The 13,371-nt window shown below is 38.9% G+C and overlaps 1 protein-coding gene across 2 annotated transcripts in view; it reads left to right on the top strand.

Moving 5' to 3' along the window:
- The window catches only part of hdac4 (histone deacetylase 4), a 259,783-nt gene that overhangs the window by 17,059 nt on the left and 229,353 nt on the right, over positions 1 to 13,371 (top strand). For both annotated transcript variants that reach the window (XM_048194567.1, XM_048194569.1), the window contains exon 2: positions 7,836 to 8,109. In XM_048194567.1, the coding sequence (XP_048050524.1) occupies positions 8,088 to 8,109 (22 nt within the window). In that variant the 5' untranslated portion in view covers positions 7,836 to 8,087. The remainder of the gene's footprint in view (positions 1 to 7,835; positions 8,110 to 13,371) is intronic.

Genomic DNA, 13,371 nt, shown 5'->3' with positions numbered 1-13,371 from the left:
AATGTCCTAATCATTCCAAAGCCAACATTTTGGTACTGAGCCATGTCTAGTGCACTTTCAGCATACGTCAGAAAACCTTTAGACCGATATGTTTCATTTGAATCCATTGTGTGTGCATTATCTTATCATTTATCAAATGTTTTTTCATCCGTCTGTGTCTGTGTTAGAAGACACCGCTGACACTTGAGAAGTAGGAATGACAATGATTTGGTACGTGAGGAACATGACTGAAATAACAAACATAGTGCGATGTCCAGAGAGCGTGGAAACCAGTCACTTGAAAAGATGAACACTTACATGCTGTTAACATGTTTTGATAAGGGGCGATGTAAATTCAAAAGAAACCCCTTTACTAAAATAGGTCTGAGCTGAGAATAGCAGCAGTACTCCGGGTGGAAACGTCTCTTTCCTTGCGGCTCTTCAAATGCCACTTTGACTTTTATATCAGGGGTTTCCCTCAAGTCAACCCTGCGTCACTGCGGTTCACACGGTCACGCTGGTCTTGCTGCCAGGGCCATTTGTGGTTTGGGACGAATGTAGTCGGTCAGCGATCTCTGAGCCGTGAGGGAGTAAGTGACTGAGCTGTAGTGTTCAGTTCGGGTCAAGGGAGGAAGCTCACTCCATTAAACACTCTCAGGAAAACATTACGCCTCATGTAGACGGACAGAACTGCAAATGATGTTAGAGAAGTGGGTTTCTTTGGCAGATCTTAAAGGTGAAGTGTGTAATTTTTGTGAAATTGCTGTTTTCCACTGTTATAGAATTGTTCATTCACTGAATTTAAAGGTGCAGTATGTGATATTGACAGCTAGGAGTTGAAATGAGTACTGCAGTCCAAATTCAAAATATTGGAGAGAGTTGTTTCCCTGCTTAACCATTTAATTGTTTTTGTTTAGTTTTCACTTGTCATTATTTTAGGGGAAAATGTAAACAGATGACTGAAATGGTTTGAAATGGTTCTGTTTAATGAATCAAAAAGAATCGGTATGCCAAAAAATAACAATGCGTTGGTCACATTTTTTGGTTTGTGTTTTGTTACTTGTGGTTTGATGAATAAGTCAACAACTACAGTAGTCAACATTTGAAGTGGATCAAAAAAGTTAATCAAAGTTGTCCTAAGACAAGAACTAGTATTGCATTTGATGAAAGGTTTTGATCCACTTCAAATGTTGACTAGTATACTTTGAATAATTCATTGAGTTCTTTTTGATCCATTAAATGGAACCAGTTCAAAAGAATCATTTGTTCACAAATAGGACTAGAATTTTTACTTCAAATTAAACAAACAAACAAACAGTAAAGGTACACTATGTAACTTTTGTGTTGTGGGAGCTGAACGAGGATGCTGGAGCGATTCCGCAACACACGCCTCACGAGCAGCAGAACTTTTATTATGACACAGTCGCCGGCGCCGCTTCCAGCTCGAGAGTGTTGAAAATGATGTTATAATGTTACTCTGTGCGTTCACTATGCGGCTGCTGTGAGACACTGTTACACACTGCAGTAAGATAGATCGATTTTAGAATATTATATTAAATATTGGATGTCTTGTGTTGATAAATGGCATGCAATTAATTTTAAAACGTATTGTATGATGGAGAAAATTCTGTATTACTGTTAATAAAAATAAAGCTGCATCTGATTATGCTATGTTAGCTATTTGACAAAATAGTGTTTTTCTCTGAGGCATGGTAAAGCATGGTACTCGCAAAACAAAATAAAGAAAATTGATTTAAATAATAAGACTAAATGTGTTGAGCTATATAACAATTCGTTCTCTGTCTATAAATATATCAAAACAGTTGTTCCCTTGTCTATTAAAACATGTAATATATTAAAGCGTCTTTGGTGTTTCCATGGTTTCTACAAAATAAAACCGGAAACCGAGGGTAACGCGGGTATGACGCAATTGACAGGCGACTCCTCACACGTCCCGGAGACTTGGTTAAAATTGCAATTTTCTCAAGATTCACAAATAGTTGCAAACATTTGGGATATTGTAAGTACTCAAGTGAACAAAATATATAACACTGGCTTAGTGGTTTTTGGATATTTTACTGCAAAAATATTACATATTGCACCTTTAAGAGATATAACCAGGTTAGATGGAAAGGATCTGAAGCTGACTAGCTGAAGATGTTACTCTACACCCATTAATAGACACGGTACTTCCTTGAAAGTAAATTCCAGCACAGAGCTACAACAACCATAATGAAATGACAATATGGCAATTTATCTGTTCAATAAAATACCTTACTCACCAGTAATAAAAATGCCATCTCTGCATCTTTTACAACATTTCAAATCTCTCAGTACTCACCATCTCTGAAAAGCCAAGCCAATCTTCATTCTTGTTTTATTACGAGCTCTGTCGCGCCTCTGTTCAGCGTTTCTTTTTTTAAATAGGTGATTCCCCAGAAGTTTGAAATTCAGCTCCTCCATGTCAACCTTTCTTACTCGTTTTGGCGATATGACGAGACACGCATGGACGAGTGACACAAGTATGCAATTTTGTGCAAAAAGCATCTCACTCGGTCTAAACACTAACAGGCTTACCATAGTGAAACAGGGTAAGACGAAAATGCGTTTTGGAAGGATTGATTAATTTTGAACAAAAAAAGTTACTAAAGCCACATTTCCACCGAAATTACCCAGAACAGTTTGTCCCAGGAACCTTTTTCCCACCTGTTGCTGTCTGCGTTTCCATCACTGTCCCTCGTTGAAACTCATTGTAGTATTCATCGGTCGGTTCCATTGTTGATTTCAAATAGCAAACAACTCTTAATGCATGAACCACAACAGACTTTTAAAAATGGTGGTTGAAATGAAATGCAGCGTGGAGTCAACCAATCAAAATGCTGTGTGAACCAATCAGCATATTCAACCCCCAAAAGTTCCTGAACTTTGAAAAAGTACTACCTCGTGAGCAGGGACTTTCTGAGGGGAAATTTTTTACCCAGACCTTTATGTAGACCCTGATTCCTGCACCCCAAAGTCCCTAGTTCCTGGAGAAAGTAACTGTGGTGGAAACGCAGCTATTGTGTCCCTTTAACATTTAACTTTTTTAAACTAAAGTAGCAATTATATCAGTAATAATTCTTAGTGCATTTTGAGCTACTTTAGTGTTATAAATTATTCTTAAATAAAAAAATCTAAAAGAGTCATTCTGTCCCTAAAGATTTGAGATAAATTAAGTTTGAATCAGTAACAACTTACTCACTGAATCAGTTGAAGCGATTCCTGACATATTCACTGATGTTGATAATTCAATTTAAAAAAAAGTAGAAAAAAATGTTGAGAAATAATTTTTTAGTTTCTGTCTCCTCTGAAATACAAAAAACAAAAACAAAATTAAGGAACCTGAATTCTTAAATGGAATCAGAATCAGAACCAAAATCGTTAAATATATGCATTGATAAAAATATTATAATTAACTTTTTTTTTTTTTTTGTACACTTTACCTGCAACTCTGTGCACAGATATGTCATTGTGGCTTGAGTCTCCGCCCATGCTTTCTCACGTTTACTTGAGATCCTTATCCACTGTGTCCATGCACGTCCACTTTCGCTCTTTGTTTATTGCGCTCATGGGGCAGGAATGGCGCCATGTGAGACATGTGATGACAGCAAGTGCAAAAGGCTGCCGGAGGAACTGGAACTAAACTCCCTCCAGTACATGTAATCCACGCCACCTGGCCCCAGTGAGAAGCCATACTTACTTTGAGAGGAAAGCTGGAAAATCAGACATCCCGTAAAGATGTGTGTGGCTCTGCAGAGACGTGCTTCTCTAAAACAAACAGATTTATAGAGTATTATGCTGCGCGTAATTCTGGGGCCTGTGATGCAACACCTTTTCCTGGTGTGCGCGGAAAAATTCACGTCAGCTTTGGGAGTTGCTAAGATTAAATCACATTTTCTTGGCACATTTAATTGGGATCGAGTACTTGCAGTTTGTGATTTTTGAGGGCATAGATGTGTGGTTTGGAGTCGTCTTGTGTAAATGTGAAGCAGGCATGCCCTGTGTGATGTTTTTTCAAATGGGTTTGACTGAATTTAGAAGAGCACTAAAGTAAAATCTGTGCATATCCCAATTTTTCATGTGCTGTACAATACATTTTCAGAATTTATGATGACCTGTGATTTGCTAACATATACACTGCCCTCCAAAAGTTTGGAAACACCCCTGACAAAGTGTGGTTTTGGATGATATCAGCATAAATCCTTATCATTTTTTGGTGCAAATACATTACAGTAACTTGACATTATCATTGAAGACTAGCAATAATAATTTTCATTTTGATTACATAATAATGGCATATATACATGTCAAAGTCAGACATGCCCCTTTGCCAGCTGTGATGCCTGGTTACTGGTTTAAACTTGGCCCAGGTTTGTAAAAGATTTTTGGGTCAGCACACCTTAATAGCTCCAACAATTGATTGCCAATTAAGTTTAGAATACAATGAATCAATTAGAACCCAGTTTAGGTCAGGTAGCTGCTAATTGTTGATATTTTGATGAATTGAAAATGTAAGTTTTTTTCTATGTATAAACTGTTTATGTAATAAAATATGTTTTTGTAGTTTGTGTTGTCCCTTATCAGTGCAAAATTATCACAAATTAAAAAGAATTCATGTCAATATTGTCCAAAAACCCTACTTTTCTAGGGCGTTTCCAAACTTTTGGAGGGCAGTGTAAATCTTATGGCTGAAGGTAAAATAAAATTAAAATTGACCCTGTTTTTTAATTAACGTTTTTTATTAAATTTTCTTGTATTCCTTCAGTGCATGTTATTCTAAAGGGAATACAAATTGTTTGTCTTTAATCTTTAATAAAAGTGTAATTTTGATTAAACCCTAACCAAACTCTAACCTATCTCTAACTTTCATTTTTGCCTGACATCATAATTTAATGAATCTGTTAGAAGATGAGTCAGTCTTGAACTCGCTCACACGGTGCGCTCGTAATCGCATACTATTTCAATAGATGCTGCATTTGATTTTGAACTTACCTTGCGGCCATTAAAAATGTCTATATAGTACGTTTATATAGTATGAATATGGATGGGTTATGAATGAAATTCGGACTACATCCGCCGTGTTGTTAGTGTCAAGTGACCTACCATCGTCAGTTGCGTCGCTTCACTTCAGTTCATAAATCCTATGGCCTCATGGGATAGTAAAGTGTCCATTGAATGCACACTTCGGAATCTCGGCGGAAGTAGTAGGTCATACAGGTCATCCTACTATTTTTCCCAAACACTGTGTATTTGGGCAGACTACTCTGTCTATGTATTGTTTTTTCTCAAACTATATAGTAGGGAAGTATTCGATTTCGGATGCAGTTACAGATTCTAAGCAGTTCTTGACTTGCATTTTATTAAAATAAGTCATTATGTTCATCCCGTTCAATTCGATATGAACCCGAGAACTGTTATTGTGTTGTGTACTTGAGGCATGTGGTGGTTAATAAAGACCTTCTGAAGCGAAGCAATAGGTTTTTGTAAGAAAAATATCCATGTTTAAAACTTTATAACCTATAATCACTGGCTTCCGGTAACAGCTGTATATGAGTCTAGTTCTGGCGGAAGAGTGACCTCTGACCTTACGCATGACGTATTGACGAACGCGGAAACACAGAAGATGGGAGATGATCCTCACTGCAGAACACGAGATCCAGTGGGTGAGATTGGATCCAGATCAAACTCCTCCCACCTTACATATCCCTAAACCTACCCGTCTCTGCCCCCTGGATCTAAACCTACTCATCTCCACCCCCTGGATCTGGATCCAACTTCTCCCAATTTACATATCCCTAAACCTACCCATCTCCACCCCCTGGATCTGGAGAAGTGGAGCTTGAGTTTGTTGCCCATCCCTATTTGTTTGAACCGCGAGAGGTGTGTACTCTCACCTAAGCTTACGCTACTCCTACATCCTACATCCTACATCATACGTCGGGTCAGAGGTAACTCTCCCGCTAGAACTCGACTTACCAAAAGTCAGTGATTATATATTTTTAATATGGATATTTTTCTTACAAAAACCCATTGCTTCACTTTGGAAGGCCTTTATTAACCTCCTGGAGCCGTTTGGATTACTTTTATGATAGATGGATGCACTTTTTTGGGCTTCAAAATATCTGGTGACATTTACTCCCATTGTAAAGCTTGGAAGAATCAGGATATTTGTAATATTACTCCGATTGTGTTTGGCTGAAAGAAGAAAGTCATATGCACCTAGGATGGCTTGAGGGTGAGTAAATTATGGGATTATTTTAACTTTTGGGTGAGCTAACCCTTTAAATTAGAAATTCTCTCAGATTCCCTTAGCCTTACCCAGCACTACTTGCCAGAAACAGGTAAGCTCACCCTCACAGACGGAGTGATTTTCCTTTACACTAGGCCTCATTCCTCTTGGAACAGCTGATGTTTATGATTACATAACATGGCTAAGCTGTGAAGTCCTGCTGTGTGCTAGACTGCTCCAGATACTGTTGTTATGCTGACAGACAGGTTCCTTTGTTCCAGGTGGACATAAGGAGAAATGTACACACGCTTATTGTGGGGCGAGCTGCGTTATGTCTGCTTGATGTGATTGTTATTGTCAGCACAGTTAAGCTTTGTGACAGCAAATATGGCAGGCTGGGAGGGAATGTGTCAGCGTGGCAGATTGGTAAAGGGTGGTTTACACCCGCCCCGCCGCGTGTCAAAAATGTGTCACGGTGTCCTTCTGCTCTGGCCTTTGTCACGTATGTACTCCGTAGAGGAAAAGCCCACTTGAGTGACGTGCACTTCATCTCTGGCTCTGTTACAAAACCTAGTGAGCTGCCTACATAGGGAACGTTATAAGCCCTTCCCGTTGACCAAACGCTAAGATAACATTGCATGTGTTACACTGAAGGTAATCCTATAATGTGCTCATCTTCTGATAAGCTATTCATATGTTGTGCTAATTAGGGGCTTTCGAACTAGAGGAACGTTTTCATAGTCCTTAGAACTAATGGCGGAAGCACCCGCTTTTTGGCGTTTGCACTGCAGGAACAAGGAACGACTTTAGTTCTAGGAATGCCTTTTGGGGGAACTAAATTAGCTCCTACTTCAGAGTAGGATCTAACCTAGGAACTACCAGCGACGTAAAGGTACGCTGATTGGCTGAATGCATGTGAAACATTAGCCCCCGCCATTTAAAAAAAAGCTGTGTACACCCACAGATTATAGCCTATATATTTACTCCACAAACTAACACTACAAACATGGAAAACAGTGATAGATGGACCTCTCAACCTTTATGCTAAGGTGAAAATCCAACACGACTTTGAGGGGAAGCGGAACATGATTATGTATTTCCGCTCAGCTAGCGACTTGGCCATCAACCGCACGGCAAATGCTAATACTTTTTCATGTACTGTTTAATTATTTGTTTAACTGTTCTATCTAATAATGTATTAGACAGGACTGTCAAACAGATCGTAAACTAACGAAGACAGAGAATGGCTTTGGCGTTCTTAGCGCCGTCAAAATAAATGTCACAACAACAAGTTGTTGCTTCAGAGTTCCTACTGGTGGTGCGAATGCAACTAGGAAAATGGCGCTAGGGAAAGATTTAGTTCTTGAGGAAACGCCTTGGTGGCTAGTTCCTACAAGTAAATTCTAACTAAGTAACTCGTGAAGCGAAAGCCCCTATTGTATGTTGAGCTTTCCAAATCACTTTCAAGGTTATATTTCAATTCAAGATGCTGCCTAATATGTAGGCAACAGACAGCAAAGCGGCTCATTAGATATTGAAACGCAGCCATTACATAATTTCTTCTTTTTTTTTTCTTCTCTTTTGACAGTTCAAGCCTATCAAGCGAAGAGGAACCAACACGCAAAGCTGGATTACGGCCAGAGGGGGCGCTATGAGTTTCTGAGATTGTCCTTTCTTTCCTGTCCCGCATCTCTTTGACTCGTCTTTCCATTCAACAGTGGATGGTGACCAGCCAACGTGTCCCAGAGGAGCCGTGAGGTGTTTCTCACATCCTCATCTGCCAGGACACACTCCTCTTATTATCAAACCAGTCACTTCAGAAAGAGCCGTCGCTGCCACAATGAGTTCCCACAGCCGCCCAGGTAAGAGCTCTTTGTGGCCTTTCAGTGCTTTTCATCTAAGGTTACCCCTCTCAGAACAAGATAAACACTATGGAATCAGCTCCGCTCCGGTTTCAATTACGTCTGTCTGTAAATAAACCTTTTGTGATCCAGATATGTGCCATTACAAACCCGTTTTTCTCTGTAAAGGAGGATAGTGTTTCTCTGCTACAGGAATAGCACGTGATTGAGCTTCGATGGTTGAGAATCAGCCTTGAGATGCCAGAAAAGGCTTTTGAGCAGCTTTTTGATTCGCACTCAAATATCTGTCCCCTCGACTTTGCCAAGGCCGCCTTGTCCAACTGTCAGCTCGAGGAGGAGTTTGATTATTCTTGGAAAAAATTGTAAGCTGTGCTGCTTCTCCCTGGCTCCCTCTCTTCCTTTATCTTTCCTCTTCTCTCTTTCTGCTTATATTTTCCTTTTTGTGTTCGCAGAGGATAAGGTCAAAGAGTTTCAGACGGTTTCTTTTCATTGAATCATCTGCTAGACAGATGAGCACTCAGTATTTGTACTGCTTCATTCTGTGAGCCATTGAGTTAGTAAAGCAATGAGTGATGAGAGGTCATTACAGGGATTTTACAGCAATTAATGATGTGGTTGTAATCCAGACAATTCAATAGGAATCGCCACGATTGGGAATTTTGTGTGAGGGTGAAAGATTTCTACACGCAGATTTCGCAACAGGTTCAAATTAATCTTGCGGACAACGTAAAGCAATTTGGTTTGAAAGTGACTTCTGTTTGTTGTCTGGCTATCACCAGACCAAGCTCGATTTAAAATTGAACATTGGTCTGGAGAGTCTGTATGTATTTTCTACTGCACAAGAGGCGTGATTAACGAGCATTATTCACGCAATTGGATAGTCCTTCAACCAATCGGATCAACGATCCGGGTGACGTAACTTTGCAGAGCGACGCGAAAACTCCAGACAGGTTTAGTTTGTATTGGTTTGTAGCATTGATCAGCGGTTTGCAGAAGCAGCAATGGCATCGAGCGATTTTTGCAGGTTGTGCAAAAAAAACATGAAAGTGAGTGATATTTACACCCACTCGAGCGATTTGTTTGCTAAACTAAAGAAGTCATTTAGCATCGTCGAGAGGTTAAAAGGAATTGGATTGACGGTCGTGCTTGCCGTTGCTTCGTGTTATACCCGCCAATAGCGAGCAAGGTGGATAAGCCAGTCTGTGATTGGTTCCCGCAAAAGTGTAACAGAAGCAGTAGAAATGAATGTACGGGTTTCCAGACTGAGTTGCCGGGCGAAATGAAATCGCCAGCAGATCAGGCTGGGTTTACCCAGTCTATTCTGTTTGAGCTCTGCTTCATAAATTGATAAACTATTGACAATAGACAATCAACCTTTTTGCACCTTTTTTTAATAGTTACATCCATTAATGATGATAATACTCAAAAATATTAAAGGATTAGTTCACTTTTTAAATTAAAATATCCTGATAATTTACTCACCCCCATGTTATCCAAGATGTTCATGTCTTTCTTTCTTCAGTCGAAAAGAAATCAAGGTTTTTGATGAAAACATTCCAGGATTTTTCTCCATATAGTGGACTCCAATGGAGCCCAAACGGTTGAAGGTCAAAATTACAGTTTACAGCGATGCCAGACGAGAAATAAGGGTCTTATCTAGAGAAACCATTGCTCATTTTCTAAAAAAAAAAAAAAAAAAAAAAAACTTCTGTAAGTTTTAACCATAAATGCTCATCTTGAACTAGCTCTCTTCTTCTTCTCTATTAGAATTGCGGCAGTGTAGACACTGCTAAGTGTATTACTGTCCTCCACAGGTCAAAGTTTGAACTAAATTGTCATACAATATGCTAGTGCAAGTATATAACAATTAGTTCAAACTTTAACCTGTGGAGGGCAGTAATACACTTAGCAGTGTCTACACTGCTGCAATTCTAATAGAGAAGAAGAAGAAGAGAGCTAGTTCAAGATGAGCATTTATTGTTAAAACGTATGGAAGTTTTGGCTCCATTGAAGTCCACTATATGGAGAATAATCCTGAAATGTTTTCATCAAAAATCTTAATTTCTTTTCGACTGAAGAAAGAAAGACATCAACATCTTGGATGACATGGGGGTAAGTAAATTATCAGGAAAATTTAATTTGAAAGTGAACTAATCCTTTAAGCAGCACAACTGTTTTCAACATTGATAATAATAAATGTTTCTTGAGCACCAAATCAGCATATTAGAATGATTTCTGAAGGATCATGTGACACTGAAGACTGGGGTAATGATTAAAATTCAGCTTTGCATCACAGGAATCAATTATGTTTTAAAATATATTCAAATAAAAAATGGTTATTTTGAATTGTATTAATATTTCACAATATTACTTGTTTTATTGTATTTTTGATCAAACAAATGGTGCCTTGGTGAGCATAAGAGACTTCTTTAAAAAAACATCCTGCTGACCCCAAACTTTTGAACAGCAGTTTATGTATGAGTATATTGAAATATTTACATGAAATACTGAGAGGTTTTTATCTAAATATTTTTATTTTATTAATCTAAATATTGTTTTATGTGATGGTGTTGAGAGCAGTGTTTTGCTCCACATGAGTAGATTACAGAAACAACACTCATTAGCCAATCATCTCACTCCTGATCTTCTCAGAGGGAGAAAGACTTCGCCGTTGGTGGTCTGTGTTGCTAATCCAGGGTTGATGTAATAGTTTTGTATTCTCTGAGCTGGATTGGAGATTTGGAGGCCTGATGTCACCTCTCACACATCCCGTCCACTAATCCGCTTTTGGTCCGAAAGAGCAATTTCAGCCGGGGATCGCCAGCATCAGTCTAATCTGTTTTTTCTCATCAGAAGAGGTCATTCCCTGATCTCTCTCTCACTGCATTTTCTTCCGCATCAAATTCCTTCAGCATCTGTTGACATTACCCAGTGTGCCTGAATGTGAACTTTCTTCTCAAACCCCTCCTTCACATCTGCACAGAGAAACTATTTGGACACTACTGGTGCAGGAGTCAGGACTTGGTGTTTTTTAAAGCACATTATTGGTGCTACTGAAACCTATAACACCAACTTTGATACCTGGAATCATGTAGTTTTTGATGAGAAACAATAAAATGGCAAAACAAACATACAAACAAATAAAATAGATTTTTCGCTAGAAATCACTCAGAACGTCTTAGCAACCACATTGCAACGCAAACACATGACGACACATTAGAAACCTTTCTCTGAACAGTCACTTTCCCCAGAGCTATGTCTTACTTTTTCTTAATTGTGTTTAGTACATTTTTATGCTTTGCAAACTTAAACATTTGGTTTTATGTGACATTTGGCTGTAAGTTTAGCCTGAAAAATCTTGCTGGTTTATGATGCATAGTTATGACTTGCTAAGTTTCCTGTATAATTTTAGAATTTCCAAGTTTTATTGCAAATCTTCTTTGTAAAGAAAACATAATATTTGATGGTTAAAAAAAATGTCAAAATATGTGAAAATAATTGTTTTAAATAAGCAAATTTTAAATGCATTTAAAATGAGACATTTACAATTGTAAATATAAATGAAAAATGTTACATTTTTATTTTGTATATTGTGTGAATTTTATATATTCATTTTTCAACTGCAGTCTTTTAAAAAGGCATCTAAAAATAATAAACTAAATGCAATGTAGTGCTGTCAGAAATATAGATTTTTCGAATATAGATTTTTGCTCCGGATAAATATTGTTGGTGTTACAGGGCTTGAATTTCTGCATGAGTTTGCGCATAGTTTTTCTCGCAGATTTTGTGCTCACATCCAAAGTGCGCGTACATAAAGCCGAATCTCAGTACTAAATTGAGTATTAAATTAACTGCTCATTGCGCTTTAACAGTCAAATACACACAAAAAAATGTCAAAATGCCGGTCTTGACATTGTAAACACAGTCAGTTATGTTGTAAGTGAACTGAAACAGTTGAGAAAGAAAACACATGTGTAACAGTATAATGGATCCCTGCATCATGTTTTAAAGTGACAGCAGCCTAATATCTGCTATCAAAATATGAGATAATATTAAAAATATATAAATGGCAGTTTTTCCCCATGGTATCCTCATAGCCAGTGAAAATGCTGAGTGGCTAGTAACTTTGGAAAAACACTAGCCGCAGTGGCTGGTGAGCAAAAAAAATATATCATATATAAAATATAAGTTAATTTCAAGCCCACATGGTGGTAGAGCCAGTGAAAATGTCGGCAAAGCAAGTAGAAATCTGAGCTACTGGCCTGACCGGACATGCATAAAAAAAAGTCTTACTTAAAGTTGTTGTCTCTGCATACTAAACTGGTATGGAATTATGATAACATTGAGAGAAAAAGTATGCACACTTTACCTTTTAAAGAAATTATTTAGCGACCAAAGATTTTGTTTATGTTTTCTAGTTCATTCAGGTCCTTGTACTCGTTTGGTGCAGCAGGGTGTTTCTCCACTCATTCAACCCTTTACTCCCAGCTATCCCATTCCACGCCATTTGCGAATGCTTGTGCTCAGTCCCGGAGCTTGCGCCATCGAATGCAGCTGTTTGATTGTCAGCTTGCCGCCCTCGTCCCAGGGGCCACATGAAATGGAACGGCTGATTTGCCAGTAATGATGAATATCGCTCTAGCGCTCTGGGCTTGTATTTATTTCGGTACCTCAGAAGCTTTTGCCTGAGGCTCTGAGATCTCATTGGTCCTCATTTGAAGGTGGACGGCTTGATATACTTTCATTTCTCTCCAGACCTTCTGGATCGGCAAACAGGTTTTTGATCCGGCCGTATCAAAGTCCAGACTTCCTTTGGGAATATCGGGCCATTCCATTCTGTTGAGTTACTGGGTGATGGAGCATATTGTTTGACATTTTTGTTTTGTTTTCTCTGTAGCCCGTTGCATGGACTGCCCAGTTTAGCCCAGCAGGCTGACATCATGGCTGCTAGTCTGCAGGCTTTACTGCTCCAAACAACTGGCACTAATGGTGTGTTTGCCCCAGGGCAGCAGGATGGGGAACGCAACTTGATCCAGATGCAGATGCCAGTGTACCGAGCTCCCCTACAGCAGACTCGTAATCGCAGTCTGTCACTGTTTTTAGTCGGGCCGTGCAGCTGCAAACCTGCCTGCTCCTTAGTCAATCTCTGTTTATGCAGTATTACTGCCTCCATTGAGTCTGAGAATAGCTCTTGAGAAGTTGTAACCCATAATCCTCTCACATGAAAGAATCCAGTGCTGTACAGTGTCAGATTGGTGCATT

This window comes from Megalobrama amblycephala, linkage group LG6, assembly GCF_018812025.1.
Source record: "Megalobrama amblycephala isolate DHTTF-2021 linkage group LG6, ASM1881202v1, whole genome shotgun sequence".
NCBI classification, from domain to species: domain Eukaryota; kingdom Metazoa; phylum Chordata; class Actinopteri; order Cypriniformes; family Xenocyprididae; genus Megalobrama; species Megalobrama amblycephala.
The sequence above is the reverse complement of the archived record's forward strand: the minus strand, read 5'-3'. Positions and strand labels throughout refer to the sequence as shown.